Source organism: Pseudochaenichthys georgianus, chromosome 4 (genome assembly GCF_902827115.2).
Source record: "Pseudochaenichthys georgianus chromosome 4, fPseGeo1.2, whole genome shotgun sequence".
NCBI classification, from domain to species: Eukaryota; Metazoa; Chordata; class Actinopteri; order Perciformes; family Channichthyidae; genus Pseudochaenichthys; species Pseudochaenichthys georgianus.
In genome coordinates, this window is record NC_047506.1 from 10981094 (window position 1) to 11003312 (window position 22219).

General features: G+C 41.6%; 3 protein-coding genes across 4 annotated transcripts in view; 1 reads left to right on the top strand and 2 right to left on the bottom strand.

Moving 5' to 3' along the window:
* Positions 1-2: 2 nt before the first annotated feature.
* On the bottom strand, positions 3-4845 carry LOC117444930 (uncharacterized). The gene is made up of 8 exons (XM_034080315.1): positions 4670-4845; positions 4442-4505; positions 3478-3533; positions 3306-3339; positions 3184-3209; positions 3025-3097; positions 1207-2877; positions 3-418 (listed from the first exon to the last, which is right to left on the bottom strand). The coding sequence occupies exons 1-8, from the start codon at positions 4745-4747 to the stop codon at positions 357-359; spliced, it is 2064 nt and encodes a 687-aa protein (XP_033936206.1). The 5' UTR covers positions 4748-4845; the 3' UTR covers positions 3-356.
* Positions 4846-5294: 449 nt separating this feature from the next.
* aasdh (aminoadipate-semialdehyde dehydrogenase) lies at positions 5295-13111 on the top strand. Its single transcript, XM_034081286.1, has 14 exons — positions 5295-5677; positions 6055-6175; positions 6747-7045; positions 7122-7314; positions 7385-7626; positions 7701-7807; positions 7892-8064; positions 9370-9700; positions 9785-9897; positions 10547-11249; positions 11330-11493; positions 11701-11826; positions 11918-12049; positions 12672-13111. The coding sequence occupies exons 1-14, from the start codon at positions 5451-5453 to the stop codon at positions 13089-13091; spliced, it is 3351 nt and encodes a 1116-aa protein (XP_033937177.1). The 5' UTR covers positions 5295-5450; the 3' UTR covers positions 13092-13111.
* An 11-nt stretch (positions 13112-13122) lies between these two features.
* Positions 13123-22219, bottom strand: part of cracd (capping protein inhibiting regulator of actin dynamics) — a 30802-nt gene continuing 21705 nt past the window's right edge. The window contains exons 5-7 of one of the 2 annotated variants that reach the window (XM_071202863.1): positions 19818-19999; positions 19555-19714; positions 13123-14717 (exon numbers count right to left, since the gene is read on the bottom strand). In XM_071202863.1, the coding sequence (XP_071058964.1) occupies positions 14557-14717; positions 19555-19714; positions 19818-19999 (503 nt within the window). In that variant the 3' untranslated portion in view covers positions 13123-14556. The remainder of the gene's footprint in view (positions 14718-19554; positions 19715-19817; positions 20000-22219) is intronic. The other variant, XM_034081287.2, reaches the window with a different exon arrangement.

The window sequence follows — 22219 nt, forward strand, 5'->3', positions numbered from 1 at the left end:
AATCAAAGAATCTTATGGTTTTGTTCAAAATTAGCATTTTGAGACTGACGATTTTATTTGAATGAACAGATAAAAAAACCAAATGTTATTAACTCAGGTATAGATGTATCCTAGCACAACAATTAAAAGGTTTAGAGCACTAAGAGTAACAATCATAATAAAATAGATAGCTTAGACTTTTTGTATTAAACATCCAGACACCAACTTGGATGAGAAGCGAATGAACATGTGACCGACTCTTAGAAATGTAAAATTCAACGGATGCATTTACTGATCCAAGATCCTTGGCTCACAGAGAAAAATGCTTTAGTGATCATTCGTTTTCCTTTTCACCAATATTTCATAAGCAACTTTCCTCAAAAAATGTTTTTCTTTCTTCTGTTGGCAGTCCGCAGTAATCCATTTCCAACACCATTTTCTGAAAAAATAGAGGGTAATGAGAACAAATCAATACTCGGAAGCACAAAAACAAACTTGGTAATCCCATCTTTGCCAGTAAAAGAAACAAGTTTGAAACTAAGCCTTGTGATGAAAAGAAAACAAATTTAAGTAATGGCTTAGTATCTCAAAATAATGATTGAAGGCCACCTATCAATCAAAATCCAGTTGTTCATGTCTAATGTATACATACGTGTCCCCTCTGTGTTAAAAGATTCTCTCACTTTAGTCCTGATCCATTAATATAAAAACAGGTCTGAAATGAGCTGATCAGATTTTGGTTTTTTTGGGTTGTATAACCATTGGCCAATAACCAACCAACGTAACACCCGCCCACCTTATCACCTGAATCTCCTCTCAGATCATTGAGTTTTTCTAGACCAAACACTTCTCAGAGGGGCGTGGCCACTTGCAGCTCATTAGTCTTTAAAGCTTCAGATACAGAATCAGCACTTTTGGAACAGGGCTGAATAGGAGGGGTTTATGGGATGCTACAATGCACGATCTGTTTAGTATATATCTAAGATCTATAATATATTGTTGAAAAAGAGTATAATTGGGGACCTTTAAGTGTCTTTAAATCATGAGACTTGTTCCTGAACTCCATTATATAGTATTTATCTCAAAGAATGACAAGCTGTCTCAAAATAATTCAATTTATTGAAGCTAAAACAGAGTCATTATTCCAGGAAAGTTTCTTGTATGACCTACTTGAACTTTTTTCTTTCGTCATGCAGTATAATATTGTGTTTTGCAAAGCAGGCTTACCCATGTCATACAAATCAGCTGCAGACACATGGCGGTGCCGAGTCATCCAGGTCTCCTGATGTGCTTCTGCTGATCGCTGCTGGGTGTTGAATCTTTGAAACATGCTGGGTTTCGCGGCGCTATCGGAGACGCCATCATGGGACTGCTCATATTCATACGGAGCGAGACGGCGCCGACTCATCCAGGTCTCCTGATGTGCTTCTGCTGAGCGCTGCTGGGTGTTGAATCTTTGAAACATGCTGGGTTTCGCGGCGCTATCGGAGACGCCATCATGGGACTGCTCATATTCATACGGAGCGAGACGGCGCCTCAGAAGCTCTTTCCCATGCCGTGCGGACCCGGGAGAGGACTGGCAGAACTCGTCCCTGTAGCGTTTCGACTGGGGCTCGCTGTTCCAGTTTAACTCCCTGTGGCGTTTCCTCAGGACCGAGCGGTGCGGCGACAGAGCGAGAGCTGCAAGAGCCGAGGAAGAGGAGCTTTTGCTGGTCTCAGAGCTTCTCTCACAGAGGCGGCAGGAAATCCCATTAAAGAAAGAGGACTTGTTCTGGCAGACAAACTTGTGGTAGAGCTTTAGAAAGTCTTCGTCGAGCTTCTTTGGGGAGCAAGGGACCCGCAATAATGGCAGGGAGGAGTCGTAGGAAAGGTTCCTCCGGAGCCTGTGGCGACTCTCTCCTGCTGAGGCTGACTGAGGGGAACACAGCTGTTGGTGGGGGGAAAGATGGGAGTCTTGAGGGTGGAGCATCCTCAATAGCACAGTTGGCTTTTGTGGAGAGGTGGACAGTAATCTGGGCCTGGTAGGCTCTCTGGAAAAGCTTTCCACAGCATGTGCTCTGGGGCTTCTGGAAAAGGCTTGAGGTGATCTGAGGTCGGTCACCATCCTGGCCTCGAAGGAACTCTTCCTGACAGGAGAGCCGTAGATGTCCAGTCTCTCTTTAACAGAGGGGGGGTCCGAAGCATACACAGAGCAGCCATCAGTCTGCAGTGGGAGTGCAGAAAGAGAATACCTTCCAGACCTGAGAGACGCGTCCAAGGATGCTCTTGCAGCAGGATAGCAAGGTCGTGAAGGACTGACTGTGTAAATGGAGGGCTGTTCTTCTAGCTGGGATGCTTCAGAGACAGCGAAGGTCTCGTTCAGACAGCTCTCTGTTTGCATTAAAGTCTCATAAGGACCAAAGTCCATCGTGACCATGGGATGCTCTCTTCTCTCCCTCCTAGGAGACTGCTGCTGGACTTCCAAATCCTGAATTTTGTTAACTATCTTCAAGGGAGACCGATGGGTAGGTTCAGCAACCATGAACTTCTTTTTCACAGGGCTGTTGGTGTTCTCCTCCAGCAGCATGTGGTCGGTCATGTTTTTAGGTTTTCTGTTGGTGTACATCAGCGGGACATTGAAGGTGTTGTTCAGATTGCTTCTGTTTGACTGCTTTCGCCATCTGTGGTACCTCCTCAGCACAGAGTCAGCGGCCTTAGAGACCTGCTGCCGACGGCAGGCCTGCCCTAATCGGCTGATCATGCTGGGGTACAGCTCCACTAGAGAACTGCCAAGATTCCTCAGGGTCATGTCCAGCTCTTCATCTTGGTCCTCAGGCTGGAAGTCTGTAAAAGAAATGTTTCTCTGACTCTCATCCGATGAGACCGTCGACAGCTGAGTCGCTTCATTGCTAGCCACCCCTTAAGGAGAAGGGAACAAAAAACAATACCAGCAATTATTTTAATTGCAGGGTTTCTACAACCTTTAAAAGGTAAAAGTCAAGGTTTCCACAATCTCTATCTGCCATGGTTTGTTTAAAAAAATGCCCATTGCTTTCTTGCTCTTACCATCATCTTCCACCGACATGTGTATAACGGAACAGGAGGCAGCAGCCCTGCCATCTTGATGCGTGAAGTCTAACTGTTGAAAATAAAATAAACAAAACATTAAAAGATACTAATATAGTCAAGACTGAACTGTTACAATAAACACAGAGGTCTATTTACCTGAGAGGTTCCTGTGATGTCCTGGGCTGTGTGGGAAGTAATATGAAAGTAATCTAATGAAAAAATATACAGTTTACAAAAATCTCTAAATAGCTATTCACATTTTAGTTATGGATACTTACAGCTTATTGACTCCTCTCTCAACTCTTCTATGCTCTGAGGAGAAGATACGTTTTCCATTATAAAAGCTGTACATATATAATTAATATCTGAATACAGTGGATAAACTGCCACCTAAATCAGATGATTGCATTTTGTGTCATGTGTGCAGAGTATGCTCAAAGCGACCCAAACCTTTGAATCCAGCTTGTTGAGCTTTATCTTTGACAGCTCCATGTAGCGTTCAAGGGCTTCATCATGCAAGGATTCAAGACAAAACAGATTCACAATGAGACCAGGCCACATGGCAATTCATTATAAATCCCTGACTTTTCACTATTTATTCATCTGTCAAATTTCTTGATTGATAATTTAGTCAAAAAACATTGACAAGTGGTAACAATTATCAGAGCTTAAGGTTACATACAACCAAAATCACATACCAAGTCTACAACAGAAAGACGTTCTTTTTTAGGGTCATTGCAGAAAACTGTACATTTTGATATATGATTTTTACAATTATCCTGTTCAATCATTCATTATTAACGGAGGTGGGAGAAGTACTCAAATCCTGTACTTAAGTAAAAGTACTAGAGTGTGGGAAAGTAAAAGTAGAAAAGTTTTAGTATCAACATATACTTAAAGTACCAAAAGTAAAAGTACTCACTATGCAAATTGTCCCATTACAAAATAATATATATTCTATGTTTTGATTATACTTATTGCAGTTTATCGCAGCTGTTAAAGGTGCAGCTAATCCCTTTGTATACTGGAGGGTAGCTTGTAATTCTACTCCAGATGTAACTAAAGTCTTATATTTAAGTGTTGTTTATACCTCACATCATTAATCCAAATCTTCAAAGTGACTAAAGGTGTTAAATAATTGTAGTGGAGTAAAAGTACAAAGTAGCAACACATTTTAAAACTCAAGTAAAGTACACATATCTCACAATTCTACTTATGTACAGTACTTGAGTACATTTACAGCACTGATTATTAAATGGGTTTGTGGTAAATATGATCAGTAATATGTAGCTCAACACCTTTTGGCGTAACAAAAGTCATCAATGCTGTACTGTAATGGTTTCTGTTAAACTCGTTGGTATGAAAACGCTGGGAGAACCAATGGTATAACTTAATAAATGCGTAGTCAACTTACTATGGGCTTTGGTGTTGTAGAGGTCCACCTCTTGCAACGCATCGTGGTATTGAAGCTTCGAATACTGTTAAAAGCAATTGCCGAGGTAACGTTAAGTAAACTCTTAGTATTTTCATAATGTATCTCTGAAGATTAGTTAAAGTTAGTTCAAGCTAACGTCAGCTTTGCTACATCATGCTAACAGTAACGTAGCCACCGCTATCCCGATAGCAAGCCTCATCAACACACCTTTTCTATGATTCGTTCCAGAGACGTTTTGTAGTGAAATGTATTATCAGATAGTCTTTGATCAAAAAAGATGTCCATGTTGTTTTAAAATCCCGTTTTCTTGATATTGATGGGTAGTGAAAGCAGCAAGGTACGGTAGCTGATGAAAAAAGCGCTCAAAATGATTCAAGATTCAAAATGATTTCTCCACGAAATAGAGACCAATGATTGGACAGGGTGGCCTTCACTATTGCTAGGAAAAATTGCGTCCCAGAAAAGCGTTGTTGAATATTATAATTAAACGTTATGTAGAAACGTTGTATTTATATTGTTTTGCAGAGTTACGCAATGTATGTATACATTATGTGTTGGAGGGGATGTTTGTATGTGTCAACATAGTGATATACGCAACAAAATTTAGTGCGCATCATTTATTTGGAGGGCAAAATGATTGCCCGTCTAGCACCCTTACTGTTGTTTCTCATTTTTGAAAAACATCAAACAATTTAAATTTACGATTTAAATGTTGTTAAAATAAATCGTTATACGCTATGGTTATACGTGAAAATATCCTAATACTGTGATGAACGACAACAACAAAAGCATTTGAAATAGCCCTTAACATGACGTAATCTTCACGCGACAAACAATAACACGTTCCCAACGCCTCTTCATTCTAAAACAAAACCTCATTCGCTAAAACTGAACAATTTATGAATTACAATATGTGTTTCAGATATTGTTCTTGTCGGGATCGGCCCTAACAGAACATGGTATTGTATTTATTTAGAGTCTTTTCAGGATGGCTGCCCGGACGCTGCAAGAGCTGGTCTCTATCGCCGCCTCTCTGCACCCAGACCGACCAGCTGTGAAGTATGACTGCGGCTCGGTGTCGGTGCTGCTGTACAGAGACCTGCTGGATCTCTCCTGTGAACTGTCTCATGTTCTACAAAAGAACTGCTCTCCCAATACCGGAGTGATTGGGCTGTATTGTTGTGATGATTTGTTTATTCCTGTCTGGATTCTGGGGTGAGTTCATTGATTAAGTTTACTACTCTCAAAACACAGTAGAATGAGTTTGTAGCATAAACAGTTTATGAATTTCTGTGCCATGTCATATGTTTAATGTACGGAATATGATAAGGGCCAGTGGGCCACATGAGAACATTATTTTGGGATGACCAAAAGGAAAATATATGTGTATGTTCTGACCTTAAACTCAGTAAGTCAGAATACTGGGAATAAAATCAGAATTCTGAGATGAATGTCAGAACTAGATTCAATTTTGTTTTACGTTTTGTCACATCCCAATGTTTCTCATGTGGCCCTAATCCTCTTCCGTAGTAATTATTTCGGTGAGCAGAAGTTAAATATGCAAATAATAATTGTTTTGTGTTGTTTGCCAGGATCCTGCAGACTCCTGCTGCCTATGTCCCGCTGGACCCGGAGGCTCCAGGGTTTCTCTCTGCCAGAGTCATGACCCAATGTGGCCTCAAGTACTGTGCTGTGAAGACAGACATGCTGCAGGTTACTTAATATGTAATTAATATGAACGCAAATACAACAATAGTGATAATGACTTGTTGTGCAAACACTTGATAATGATCTATATACATCAGCAATATTGTTCCTCTAAAGATCAGGGTAGGCAGACCAAACAACTTTATTCCAGGGACCCAGAAGCTAACAATAATATATCTTCATATTTTGGGCACAATTTAAACTTAAAAAATTAACCTCTTTAAAGTGGATTTTGACACAATACGAAAGGGCCAAGAAATAAATTTTAATCCAGCCCCCCCCCTTAGCTGTTATTTTTCTTTACTGGTGTAATTTAAATACATATCAAAACAAAATGATATGCAAAGAACGTGGGGAGTATTTGACAAAACTCCTGAAGCCTAAGTGCAATACCATTTCTGAGTTTGTTTTAATAAAGTGCAAATGGTATCTTAAAGCCTAAACATTGCCTTTTTTAATGTTTCATGTAAATCCCTTTCTTGACATACACACTTTAGTTGTCTCTATTATATATTAACATTTAAATTCACGATCTGTTGAAGAGTAATCAATCTATTTTGTTCCTCCTCCTGTAAAGCAATTCCAGGCCGCTCTCGCCAAACACATATCTGTGGAGGTGTGTGCGGAGTTGCAAAAGTTCAAACTAACCCTGACACAAATCAAGCTGCTTCCCGTCGCTGAGCACCACCCGGGACCAAAACACACCGGAGCTCAGACAGTGGACGGGCCTGATCTCTGTGCTGCTCCAGCTGCAGGGTTAAAGGAGGCTGCCCACCGAGACCTGGCATATGTCCTACACACATCTGGAACAACTGGCCTGCCGAAGATTGTGAGGGTGCCACACAAGTGTATAATCCCTAATATACTGCATCTGAAGTGAGTATTTCTCTCTTTATTGATCCATTAAGTATTGTTCTGTAGATCCATATTAAAAGTTGCTCTCTTGGCTCAGATCTTTGTTCCAGATGAGTGCAGATGATGTGGTTCTCCTCGCCTCGCCTCTAACCTTTGACCCCTCTGTGGTGGATATTTTCCTAGCCTTATCCTCCGGGGCTCAGCTCCTCATTATCCCGTCTGTGATTAAGAAAATGCCGAGTCGACTTGCTCGGCTGCTGTTCAAGGATCACAAGACGACTGTCCTTCAGGCAAGTGTGAAGAAACTGCTCTTTGCTTTGATTACTTTCTGGCCTCTATAATGTATTTTTGTTTCTGCAGGTCACACCAACGTTGCTCGGCCGCTTTGGGCACCATGTCCTCAAACATGAAGTCTTCTCATCCGGTTCCTCTCTGCGGGTGTTAGCTCTGGGTGGAGAGGCCTGCCCCTCTCCTGCTCTGCTGAGGAACTGGAAACACAAGGACAACAAAACACACATCTACAATATCTACGGCATTACAGAGGTGTCCTGCTGGGCCAGCTGTTACAAAATACCAGAGTCTCTACTACAGTCTGGAAACCTGTGAGTGTACTCTGATTAAAAGCATTTATTTAATCTACATGTAGTCATTTTATTTAACATTACATGCCTTTCAGCGTGCTGCCATTTGTGCCTCTTGGGACTCCTCTGATGGACACAGTGTTGGAAGTAAGAGACGAACATGGCCGCATTGTTACCGAGGGTGAAGGACAGGTGTTCATAGGTATAAAATATCTCATTGACAAATCTTATGAATCTTATTCCTCTGAATAAAATTAAACACATCTCCTTATGATCCCTGCTGCAGGTGGAGAGGACAGGGTGTGTCTCCTTGACGATGAGCAGACAGTTGTCTCCGGGACGATGAGAGCCACAGGAGACTGGGTGAATGTTGAGGACACACAGCTGTACTACCTGGGACGCAAAGACAGGATGATTAAACGCCACGGCAAGCGGGTGAACTTGGACAGCTTGCAACAAGTAAGAGGTGTTTTATGTATATATTGTATCGTCCAAATAAACAAATTCATTCATGTTTAATAAATAAACTTGCCTTAGTGTCATATAGTTCTCAAAGTTTTAAGTTGATGTAGAAAATCCTCCATTGGGCAACATCAAAATACTCATATCAAAGGCAAATCCTAAGAAAATAAGAAATTATAAAGGTTGTCAATCCCTCGCTCATAAAGTATTTGCATTATATTTTATAGCAGATGTGTTTTTTATGTTGAAGAATCCTGGAAAGGGTTATTTTTCTTCAAGTACATGAACAAACCCAACGTCTTCTCAAACCTATGGCAACTTTGTAAATTCAACTATTTTATTTTTATAGAAAAAAAGTTGATTTAAAGGTCCCATGTCATGGCCATTTCTACTGATCATAATTCCATTGTTGAGGTATACTAAAATAGATTTATATTGTGCAATTTTCCAAACTCACATTGGTTTATCATACAGCATCTCTGTATAGTATGTGTATTCACTCTCTGTCCTTAACGGCTCGTTGGAGCTCCTGCCCCCCCCTCCCTGTGAGCCCAGTGGCCGTCTGCGAGACAGAGAGACACAGCGAAACCCAGCCCGAACACACACCCGCAGCCAGCCTCGCCGCGTCCCGCCGTCTCAGGCGGAGAAATCTGCGGAAGTGTGTGTGTGTGTGTGTGTGTGTGTGTGTGTGTGTGTGTGTGTGTGTGTGTGTGTGTGTGTGTGTGTGTGTGTGTGTGTGTGTGTGTGTGTGTGTGTGTGTGTGTGTGTGTGTGTGTGTGTGTGTGTGTGTGTGTGTGTGTGTGTGTGTGTGTGTGTGTGTGTGTGTGTGTGTGTGTGTGTGTGTGTGTGTGTGTGTGTGTGTGTGTGTGTGTGTGTGTGTGTGTGTGTGTGTGTGTGTGTGTGTGTGTGTGTGTGTGTGTGTGTGTGTGGATTGGTCCATTTTTATCAATCCACGGACTTAACGTAAGGGCTCCGCGGACGTTACGTCACTATACCCAGGAAGAAACAGAGAAATCTCCAACGAGGCGTTCTGGGGCAGCATAGACGGGTCTTTTCTGTGTTAGAGTTGTACTCGCTACAGGGTGTACTTTGAGGGTTTGTGACTCTGCAGACCGTTTACATGCAGAAAAAGCTACATGGGTAATAACCAGAAAAGCATGACATGGGACCTTTAAACACTGGATAAAAAATGTGTTATGGTTTGAATTAAGGGGGTGTGATCTGACTGTAAACAGAGCACGTTTTATAATGGTTCAGGAGAAGAACTGGCAAGGAATTCATGTTTTTCCTGTGCTTCTCCAGCTCATATTGGGTCTGCCTCAGGTGGAGGCCTGCGCTGTGGCTCTGTTTGAAGCCACCCGACTGCTCGCCTTTGTCGTGCCATCCACATCTGGAGACCAGAAAGAAGCTTCTCCGCTCACATCTGCACAGAAGCATCCAGAACAAACACCCTCTGCCTCTGCCGAGCTTCAGGAACACCCCCCCTCTGCTGTGAGTCACCACCAGGGGGAGACAGGCGGTGCAGATGGAGATCTTCGCAGACTGATCCTGAACCAGCTGTCTCTGCTGCTGCCCTCTCACAGTGTCCCAGACACGCTGGTGCAGGTGCCGGCCCTGTGCCTGACCCCTCATGGTGAGCATTGAAGTAACAGTTACATAGAGGAGGACCATGATGACCATCACTGATTAAGTTATCCTTCTGTTTGGTTTATCACAGGAAAAGTGGACATGGAGGCCCTTGTGAAAATATACCAAAGACAGAGACGGTGTTTACAGTCTTCACGGGGAGATGTCACCAAACTCAGGCAAAGCTTGCAGTCCTTGTGGCAGGTATGAGCTGTTTTTCAATACTTTGCCAACATAACTCCAATTGAACCCTTGTGCAACCATTTTTTGTTCTCTTCATTTTGACCACATTAATGCACATGACATTTTGGTTGTGGTGTGTGTAATTCTCATTTAGAAGTTCAACCTAAGCCTCAACCTTAAATATTTGTATTATACCACATGTTATCACAATGCCATTACAACATACAATTACAAATTCTATTATACTAGGCTTTCAATATATTTCCTTGGCTTCAAATGTTTACTGTTTTCATCCAGATGAGCCATTATCTCATGTTAACCCTTTTAGAAAAAACATGCAGTTTTCCTGGTTTCAACAAGGGTTATTGCTGCTTTATTATCATTTTATTTTAAAAGAAACAACAGTAATGTAAACACAGACAGTGGTATTAAAGTTCTAACGTTCTGAAAAGGAATTAGTAGTTTTTATCTGTACCAAAGTTGGTTAAAATCTTTAACTCTGTAAACGTGGAAAATAATATAAACATATCGTTCATGCTAGGTTTTTGAGTCATAAATGGTTGTCCTCTAATGACATATGAGCAGCTTTTTAAAGAGGATGCAAAAGTCTTATATACCACAGATTGCTTTTGTTCCCTCAGTATGTGTAAACTCAACTACCTATCAACAGGAAACTCTAGGTCTTCCTGAAGAACCGACTATCGACGAGAAATCGAACTTCCTGTTGAGTGGAGGAGATTCTCTGAAGGCGCTGCACCTCTGTGAAGACATCCTCACTGCTTTCAGAGTGACCTCACCGGAGCTTTTGGAGGTGATTCTTGACGGGACATTCTCTGACGTACTGCGCCATGTTGAGAGGATAACACTGCTGCCGCCACTTGAGGAGAGCCAGTCACCGACATCTGAGGCCAAGAAACGACGTACTGAAGCCCCCTCTATGGTGGAAGCAAAGAGAGAGCGCACAGAGTCTACAGCAGCAGAGAGACCGCAGGGGGGGACATGGGCTTTTAAAGTTATACGACGAGCAGGAGAGGTTATAGAAATCCGAAAACCAGTAGCAATTAAAAACGTCCAGACTGAAGCACTTGGAGAAAAGGATTTGAGTGATAGAGGAAGCGAGGATTTTCTGAGCCTCAGTCTGAGCTGGTCCTCAGACACAGGCAGATGTGTGGACGCCTCCCCGGTGCTTCTAGTACAACAGAAAACAGATTCAGGATCAGAGGAGGTTAAAACAACAGTGTTCATCGGCTCCCACTCTCACAGGATCCAGGCTTTAGACCTGACCACCGGGAGCCTCCTGTGGGAGCGGGTCCTCGGAGACAGAATCGAAGCCTCAGCTGCTGTGTCTCACTGCGGGAGCCTCGTGGTGATAGGTCGGTACCAGCTCTCAGAATATTGTGTAAATCTCTGTTTAATTTAGAATTCATTAATGTTTTTTCATGGACTTTCCCAGGTTGTTACGATGGCTTTGTGTATTTCCTGTGCACTGCATCTGGACAGACACGGTGGATGTTTAAGACTGGAGACGCTGTAAAGAGCTGTCCTGCTGTAGACCCCCTCACAGGGCTGGTGATCGTGGGCTCACATGATGGCCACGTCTACGCCCTGGACCCAAAGGTTGGAAGCTTTAAATGTTTTGTGGCATGCGTCTTGTTTCATGTTCTTTCATGTTGGGGAAATGGTTTTAAAGCTGATAAAAACACAGAAAGGATCAACTGTTTTCTTTTAATTGTTAGTTTAAAACTCTCTGGGAATAACTAAGTAAAAGTATGTATTTGTAATTGTATTGAAGATAAATTAAGTTCAATTCATGTTATCTTTTAGGTTCAGCAGTGTGTTTGGAGGCGTCACTGTAGGGGAGGGGCTGTGTTTTCATCCCCCTGCCTCCACTCGTCACTCAGACAGCTGTATGTGGCTTCACTGGGAGGTCATCTCCTCTGTCTTGACCCTGTGAGTAAAGATAATAACAAACTTCAGGAAACTGTTTTGTCATTTTGTTAGGTGAAGGACATTTTGACGCATTTCGTTTTTGCTGTTCCAGGACAGTGGAGAGGTCCTGTGGTCGTACTGTAGAGACATCCCTTTCTTCTCATCACCAAACGCCTCCTCTGGTCACGTGCTGATCGGCTCTGTGGATGGAAACATCTGCTGCGTCAGCAACACAGGGACTCTGGTGAGGAAACTAACACTTATTTATTTCCCCCGATTTAACATGTTATACACTACCAGTGACCAGGGGTGTGGTCAGGACTGAGATCCTGAAGGGATAGTTAGATTTTTGTTTAATGGGATTTTCATCATTGACCCATAGTCAGTGCATAACGTACACTAGATGGTGGTCTGCATGCTGAAAGTAAAACAATGTAATGTAGAAAATCAAATTAACCTGCTTAAATAAATGCCCACCTTAAAAACATTTATATTAGTTTAATTGAACAATATATTTAAAATGTTCAAATCCACCAGCCTATTTGATAAAAAAACCTAATTGTACAACTTGTTTGTCCTGCAAATTAAAATGTTATTTTTCAATGCAATCTGATGGCTTTAAAGAGAGCATAGATAATGGGTTTAGTTCCCCAAGGTAAAGCGGTACAAATATGTATAGTGTTCACTTAAATTAATATTGATTTGATTTTTTTACTGAAATTGTCAATTTTATAAAAAGGCAGGGGCTATCAAACCACCATCTAATGGAAGTCCAACCCCTAAAACCCAACTTAAAAAATCTTTACTATCCATTTTAAGGATTGCAATTATTAACAAGTTATTTAACAATGTGTATTTCTCTGCAGGTTTGGCAGTTTCTAACAAAAGGACCCATCTTCTCCTCTCCGTGCGTTACACCGGACCATCAGAGGGTTCTGTGTGGATCACATGACGGTTTCCTCTACTGCCTGAATGCCGCAGACGGCTCTTTGATTTGGACTTTCCAGACCACAGGGAAGGTGTACTCCAGTCCGTGTGTGTTCGATGGCTCTGTGGGGGGCCGCAGGGGGATTCTGGTGGCTCTGGCCTCCACAGACGGCACAGTGTGGATCCTGGATGGAGAAGACGGAGGAAAGCTGGCCTCGTTCACTCTTCCCGGGGAGCTGTTTTCATCCCCGGTGCTGCATGAACACTCCCTTGTAGTCGGGTGCCGCAATGACTATGTGTACTGTTTAAAACTGACTGTCAAAGAAGACACGGATTCATTTCTGCACACTTTTTTATAATAAACACTGATGATTTTCTATATCTGTGTCAGAGTGGGTGCTTTGGGAAATCAACCTTAATTAAAGTCCAGGGAAATAATGAGTTTTTCAGTTCAGACATCAGTATTTAATTTACATTATTCATAACATTTTGTGTTTCTTTAGGAATGTCATCATGAATATCTCTAAGTGGGAAAAAAGTGCAAATAATACCAAACATTTTTCTCGTTACATTTAACACTGCGTACACTACACTATTGTGCACGACCACGACCGTTAGAAACAAAATGATAAAGTGACTCTTTCTGACCGAAGCTCTGGAGACGCCTTTGACTTCCGTACAGTTCATACATACATACATACAGATCATTTAGTGAGTGGCAGGAAATGAGAAAGCTGGAGGATTCTTTTTTTTTCATAGGAGGAAATGCTTACAATATCGCGTAAGATCATATCACATTTACGAGGAAGTGATGGCGTAAGCCTACAAACACTAGTGTGTTGCGGGAGGACAGCTACAATAATTGTATGTTACAGCAAGCCGGTGTTGTGTCTGTTGCCATTAGCAAAGCAAAATAAATCCAAACCACGTCATCACACAGCTGTGGGGAGGATCATGTGCAGTTCACTGTAAATGCCCAGTAACACTTTTGGTCTTCAGTGCTGTGTTTAGGTGCACCCACCGTGTGATAATGACAGATGTAAGGTTACTTTATAATGGCAAAATGGTACAATAGCCTCTTTGACAGCTATCACAGTCATCACGGACACAGTGAGAATTGTTATGCTAAGGTTTCCAGTATGAGTAGAAAAAGAGAGAAAGAAAGGCTTCTTTTGTACATGACCAACAAGGCTCAGAGAGAAGATGCAGTATCGTTTCAACATAGATAAATCCGCTGCTTCACATAAATAATACCAACAACTGTAACACTTCCATCAGACGTCAAAAAGCAGATCCAACAGTGTCGTGTCGTTTTATTGTTACTGGTAGCCCTTAAAAAACTAATCAGACAGTTACCCTCTGTTGATTAAACACTGTCATATGTCAGAGCTTCACCTCTCCACTAAAGAAGTGTTTACCTTTTCACGTGTGAGCAAATTATTTATTTACAACCATTGTGACACAGTTGGCTACAAAATAAAAAAACTAAATTGGGGTTGGCTATTGCGATGGCCAGCCATGATTTGATTGGCTCCTGCCCCCCCCGGACTGAGACATATTTAGTGTTTGTATACAGAATGTGCATGCGCGCAACAATTGTTTACATATATCTGTGCGATTGTATTGAAGTATTTAAATGTGAAGCGCACTTTAACATGATAATAGTACCAGCCAGTGTGTGTGGGGTTACGAGGTGGTGGAGGGCTTTACTTGTTTCACAGTCAGGAGGGGTTTCATGGGGGGGTCAGGTGATGGTGACACTTCAGGTTCTTTAGAGTCCGGGGCAGTGTGCAGTCTTTGTGCAGGCCAGAGTCCAGTGGGAAGTTATTTTATGATCTGAGGACAGTCGCTCCAGGCTTTGGCCTTCCTCTTGGCCAGGGCCAGCCAGGCCGGCTCCGTGGAGACCTGTGGAGAGTCACTGGAGGGGAAGCGCTTTGACACCTCCTTGACAGCAGGGGGCGACGGTGTTGAGTCTGCAATCTCAACTGGGACAACAAAATCAAGGACGGTATAGTTACACATCTTTTTGTTATACCACAAAGCTGTTTCAATGCTTTTATCAAAGAAGTTAAAGCTCCCATTTCTACTGATCATAATTCCATTGTTGAGGTATACTAGAATAGATTTATATAGTGCAATTTTCCAAACTCACATTGGTTTCTCATAAGGCATCTCTGTATAGTATGTGTATTCACTCTCTGTCCTACACGGCTTGTTGGAGCTCAATAATGTCAATGTTGTTCTCGCCAATCTATATGCGCCCAACTGGGATGATGAAGCATTCATGGGAAAGGTGATATCATTATTACCAGACCTAAGCTCCCACAATTTGATTTTGGGCGGTGATCTCAACTGTACAATGGACCCGCTTTTGGACAAATCTAGTCCAAAACGGGATTCCCCCTCTAAAATGGCTAAAGCCATCTCACTATTTATGAGTCAAACAGGATGTGTGGACCCATGGCGTTCTCTCCACCCCAAAGCGAAACAGTTTTCTTTCTACTCCTTGGTTCACAACACATTCTCGAGAATCGACAATTTTTTTATCGATAACTATTTTCTCCCTGCTGTAAAAAACATAGAATACTCACCCATAGTGATATCCGACAACGCCCACATTGTTACAATTACCTCTCATTCACACTGTTACAAAAGACACGTCCCCCCTGGCGACTGAATTGTACACTATTAAACGATGATCGATTCTGTGAAACAATCTCTAAAGCTATTGATGATTTCCTTATAACCAATATGTCTGATGGGATATCACCATCTCTTTTGTGGGAGACGTTAAAAGCTGTGATCCGAGGAGAGACTATCTCTTATTCTGCAAGGCAAAACAAAATGAAAAAGCAAAAACAGTTAGAACTTTTGGGCAGTATAGCAAAACTAGATAGCCAAGTCTCAACATGTCCATCCCCTGAACTAGATAAGGAAAGGCAAAATCTTCAGATGGACTACAATTTCTTTCAACACAAGAGACTGAGAAATTGCTTTTAAGATCGCGTGGATTTCAGTATGAACATGGGGAGAAGGCGGGTCGTCTCCTAGCGCACCAAATTAAGAGCCAGTCGGTTTCCCAACAAATTAAACAAATACAGACCCCTACTCGTGAACTCACAACAATCCCATCTGTTATCAACAACACCTTTAAAACCTTTTACTCTGGACTATATGCCTCACAAGCCCCGGTCGATAATGTGGACAGAACTAAATTCTTGGATGATCTGGAATTTCCGTCCATAATACCTGCTAAGGAGGGTGAGTTGGATCAACCTCTAAAGCCTAGTGAAATAGCTGACTCGATCAGGTTGATCCAGAGTGGCAAGGCCGCGGGCCCAGACGGTTATCCAATTGAGTTTTATAAACAATTTATTGATAAATTGACCCCCCTTCTTTTGAGAATGTTTGAGGACTCTCTGGACCGGGGAACGTTGACACAAACTCTGACTGAGGCGGTAGTAATTGTATTATTAAAACCAGGCAAGGATAATTCTGAATGTAGCTCCTATCGCCCCATCTCCCTTCTGAATGCGGACTATAAGATCCTGGCTAAAATACTACCATACGCCTTGAATCAGTCACGCCAAACATCATATCATTAGACCAAACTAGGTTTATGAAAGGCCGACACTCCTTCTCCAACATCCGTCGCCTTCTCAACATCCTCCTCTCTCCTGCATCCAAGGAGACACCAGAGGTGGTGGTCTCATTGGATGCAGAGAAAGCCTTCGACAGGGTGGAGTGGGGCTTTCTATTTGAGGTCCTTAAGAGGTTCAGCCTCGGATCCAAATTTGTGTCGTGGATAGCATTGTTATACTCTTCACCCAAGGCTTCAGTGAGTACTAACGGGATAAGTTCTCAATATTTTATACTAGGTAGAGGTACTCGCCAGGGTTGCCCTCTAAGCCCGTTACTATTCGCCATGGCAATCGAACCCCTAGCAATTTCGCTTAAATCGGCCAGCTTTACAAAAAGGAATTACCAGATATGGCTCTGAACACATACTCTCATTATACGCTGACGATTTACTATTGTTCATTTCTAACCCTATATCTACCATTCCTCAGATAATAGATCTGTTAACCCGATTCGGAACCTTCTCAGGGTACAAGCTGAACTTTTCCAAGAGTGAGTGTTTCCCCGTAAATGGCCTGGCCCTTCAGATCCCCGATATACTCATCACCTTCAAGATGTCTAGGGGTAATTTTAAGTATTTAGGCGTGAATATAAGTAGAAAACTCTCAGACCTTTACAAAGATAACGTCCCACCACTAATTGACAAGCTCAAATATGATTTGGAAAGGTGGAATAATTTACATTTAACTATCGCTGGGAGGGTAAACTGTATCAAAATGAACGTTCTCCCTCGCTTTCTGTACCTCTTTCAATGTCTGCCAGTCTTCCTACCAAAATCACTTTTTCGTAAAATAGACACACTAATCTCCTCTTTTTTATGGCAAGGGAAGACTCCTAGAATTAGGAAAGAGCTTTTACAAAGGCATAGATCTACAGGAGGATTAGCGCTTCCAAATATAAGACACTACTATTGGGCAGCCAATATCCACAAAGTAATTATATGGACTAAGGAACCAACATTGAGTTGGTGTGAGCTTGAAGCCAAATCCTGTCCTAATACCTCACTCTTGGCTTTGCTTACATCTACATTACCCAGCCGGCCAACTCAATATTCGAATAACCCGATTGTTGTTTCCAACATAAGAATTTGGTCCCAATTCAGAAAGGCTCATGGACTGTGGATCCTCTATACATAGTCCCATTCGCAACAACCATCTCTTTCTCCCCCCTTACACTGATGGGGCCTTCTCTATGTGGCAGAGATTAGGTCTTATCAGAGTAAGGGACCTTTGCATTAACAATATTTTTGGTAGCTTTAGCCAACTCTCTGACAAATTTTGCCTTCCAGGCACTCATCTATTTCGCTACTTCCAGGTCCGAAACTGGGTTAAACTAAACAACCCTTCCTTCCCCAATATCCCTCCGGATTCAATAATTGACTCAATTCTGGACAATCGAAAAAGGTCTGATTTCAAGAATTTACAATTCCGTCTCCCGTCTCACAGAAACATCGCTTGGTAAAATCAAACAAGATTGGGAAGAGGAACTAGTCCAAGCTATAGATGATGAGGTCTGGGATGGCGCATTAGCGAAAGTGAACAATAGTACGTCCTGTGCCAGGCTTAATCTTATACAACTAAAAGTTGTCCACCGTATCTATTACACCAACTCTAAACTCTCCAAAATATACCCAAATGTTACGTACACCTGTAACAGATGCCACATGTCACCAGCAAACATGACTCGTATGTTTTGGTCTTGTCCTCGCCTACAAGGGTACTGGACAAGCATTTTCAAACACCTTACTGAGGCCTTGGACGTGGTATTGACATCATGTGCAGAAACTGCCATTTTTGGAGTACTACCTGGCCACCGAATGTTGAAGAGGAAAACTAAAGACAGTATAGCCTTTGCATCTATCTTAGCACGTAGAAGAATACTCCTAGAATGGACATCTTCTATACCACCTAAAGCATCTCTATGGCTTAAAGATTTAATGTTGTACCTGAACTTGGAGAAGATTAAATATAACCTGAGGGGCTCCTCAAAACTATTTGAATCTGTTTGGGGCTCTATGATAGCCTACATAGCTGAACTTAAGACACTAAATTAAGAAGAAAATGGGGGAACTACGAATATATGTGTATGTTTTTTTTGGGGGGGTTTTCTCTTTTTTTTCTTCCTTGTGTCTCTTTTTATCTGTTTGTTTTTGTTAGATTAATTTGTATTTATTTATCTGTTCTGTCTTTGTATACATGTATGTAGGTACGTGTATGTATGTGCATGTGTACATGTGTGTGGGTATGTACACACACGTATGTGTATATGTGGGTATACATATGTGAGTATATGGGTACAAGTATTACTGTTACTATTCTTTATTCCCTTATCTATACATTTTCTTTTCATATTATCTTCTACATTACTTTACTTTTACCTATACATGTATCTATTTTATTTAGTTATTTAATTTACTAGCTAGGACCGGGAGAGGGGGAAAGGGGAAAAATAAATAAAAATATTGACTGTATAAATGTAAACTCATTGTGCCTGACTCAATAAAAAAAAAGGTATTTTCTGTGTTAGAGTTGTACTCGCTACAGGGTGTACTTTGAGGGTTTGTGACTCTGCAGACCGTTTACATGCAGAAAAAGCCACATAACACACAAGGGGACGGGTAATAACCAGAAAAGCATGACATCCATCCATCCATCCTTTAAATGAAACTGAATTAGCTGCAGGTGTTATCTGCATTATCATAAGGGCCTAGATGATCTTTTCCATATACAGTAGGCCTATTTAGTCTTTAAAACATCAGAAACCTTTAAAAAAAAAAAAGTGCTCTTCAGAATTGACTAAATTCTTACTTGGACAAGCCAACCGTCAAGCCACAAAATATTCACTTTACTATCATGTGAAAGTTGAAAAGTTACCATTTAACAATTAGTGATTTCTTAATTCTTGTCGATCTACAAAATGGACTAATTGCTGCAGCTCTATCCTTGTGTGATATACTATTTTTTAATCAATACATTGTTGAAATATCTAAGAGTTTCAACATGGAGAAATATTGATTTATGGCTGAAGCTGACATGTTATCCAATATGGATGAATCTGAATATTTTTAGGATAATTTTTTCATATGAATAAATATACAAATATTACCCAAATACATTTAGAAAATTCACTGAAATAATCATATCTGCAGTATGTATCTTCTATCCTTAGATGTGCAGGTCTTACCTGTGACAGAGCTGGGTAAGGTGTTGGCTTTCTTCAGGTGTTCTCGCCTCTCAAAGCGTCCCAGCAGGCTATCCGGTCTCTTGGGCTTCTCTGGGGTCTGAGGTTTAGAGGACGGACTGGTGCTGCCGCTTCCTCTGCTCTCTGTGGGGCTCAGCGTAATCTGCAGAAGAGATGGGTGACCATATGAGCAGACGGATATTGAAAGACTATTTGAATGTCAGGAAGAATACAAAGTGTGTAAAGAGTTAGCCTGGGGCACATACACTGTCTCTGCCCTGTTTCTCAGCCAGTTTGGCCTCTCTGTGGCTGCGGCGGTCGTCTCTGTTCTGCTGCTGGTCTCTGAAGCCCTTCTGCTTCTGCAGAGCCAGTGTGATCCACAGGGGCCCCTCCTTCTCCTGGACCTTCGAACTGTCCAGTGAGTGCCTGCTCTGTAAGGATGGTTTTTCTGCAGCAAGACAAAGGAAGATTGATACATTACTGAGGCAAAACATAATTTGATCAGAGCCAAGGTTCTCAAATATTAAATATTGTTAACCATTTGAACCCCGAGCCTGTTTTTCTGGCCTCAGGCTCGAAAATGACATTCCCAGAACAATTGCCCATATCTTCCCTTCTAAAAGGGATACATTAATAATATTTTTTTCTCAAAGCAATGATAAACCTGTGAGTTGGATGTAGAAGAGTCAGAATCAATATAGAATTGTTTTATTTTAAAGTAAATTTAGATTGAGCATAGTAATAAAATGTAAATTATAGTGTCCGTCCAAAAAAACTACATTACTTATAGTGAAAACCACCCTTGAATGATGGGATAGTAGACTAAAAGCTTTAGGAATCCAAACTATAACATATAATAAGTACCCTGTATCAAGATTGATGCCAAACAAGAGACATTTTACCTTTTTAGAGAGGTTTAGCAAACAAAAAACGCTTCTGGGGTCATTTGGGTGCATTTTCCATATCTCTGGCCCCCCTCGGTCGATTTTGATGATTGACAACTCTTTTTAACCATTAGAGACAATGGAATCGAGGGGAAGTTCCTAAAATCCATCTAAACATTACCCATTGGTGAATAGAGTGATGCGTAGCCAGAATGCCCAAAACCGGAAGCTGTCATACACTCATGAAAACTCCGTTATTGACATAAATATGAAGATGGATTATCAGTAATCATTTCAGACACATTGGATTAACCTATGGATTAACCTTCAGCAGCGTTTTTATAATTGTAATGCCATTGAACACAACTTGTGATCAGAAACAGCAAAAGGTAAGACATGTCTCCCGTGTTTGCTCCGTAAAGCTACGTTGTGTGATGTCTGTGTTTGCTTCCCCTGTCGCGTTAGCATTTTTTCGCTCAGGGCTAATTCAGAGCCTTTGTTATTACCCTTGTGTTTTGTTTAACTAAACATTGTCAATATTGTCTGATAGCTGAGTTTCTTCCCGTTAAGTGGGTATGACACATTCATAGTTTGTTAAATGCATCAATCTGGTGCACTTTGAGCACAAAATGAATTTACGGCTCTCAACACTCAGATGAAAGGGAGCTGTATACTTTTCAATAATTCAAACATCTTTACAATATGATCACAACCAATAACAAACCATTTAAACTTGTTTATTCTTATCTTATGTTAGTTAGCATTCTTTATTTTTATTTATGCATATTTTACTAATCACTCTCCTTTTAAACAGTTTGAGAGTGAGAGTTTCACATGTGTGTATGAGAGATTTTTACATATGTCTGTAAATGATTTTGGTTTCAGTTGTGTGTGTGTGAGCAGGCTCGGATTGGCCATCGGGAGATTCGGGACTTTTCCCGGTGGCCGCTGTGGTTAGTGGGCTGCTGCCTTCGGTGGCCCACTGGCTCTGGCATAGGTGGGCCATGGACTTTCACAGCGCCCGGTACCGCATCCACCGCCGCAAACACCCGCCGCAGTGAAAGTCCACCGCCATTGCGAGTCTGTAACATTCTACTACCGCCCACGAGGACCCAGGTTCGATTCCGGCCTCAGGTCCAAAAAATGTATTTAAAAAAAAAAAATAGGCCTAATAATAATAATCTCCCGTTCATCGCGTCCCACCTATCACATCTCTGCGGCCCCACACTTTGAGAAACGCTGCTTTAAGCCATGCAGAGATGCTAAACAGTGCATGACAGTAAGGATTTTGGGAGATGGCCCTGTGGGCCATCTAAGCTAATTTACAGATGGCCCTGAGCCCAATAGAGATTGCCCTGAAAAATGCGCGCGGACGAAATGACGCACGCAGGGTTTGGGGGGCCTCCCCCCTAGAACATTTAGATTTTTGCAGGTCTTAGATGCTGTCTGGTTCATTCTCTAGACTGAATTATAAGATGAACCACCACAATATTATATTGTACAATTTCAATTTTAACTTGTTTGTTTGTTCTTGTTTGTGTTTGCTCGCTTGCACGCCCTGCATAGCGATAAGAAATACTTAAGTTGTTGGTCAAGACACTTTCCATCTGATGAAGGCAAATGCCTTCCCAGATGTAAAAAAGTAGAAAACATTACATTCAGTTATAACTGCCAAAACAAACATTATTTACACTATTATGGCCCCTGTTAAAAATGTTTGTAATGTTATCTACTGTAAGTTGGTCGAACAAATGCCTCCTCATCCGGAAGCTGACCGAGCAGAC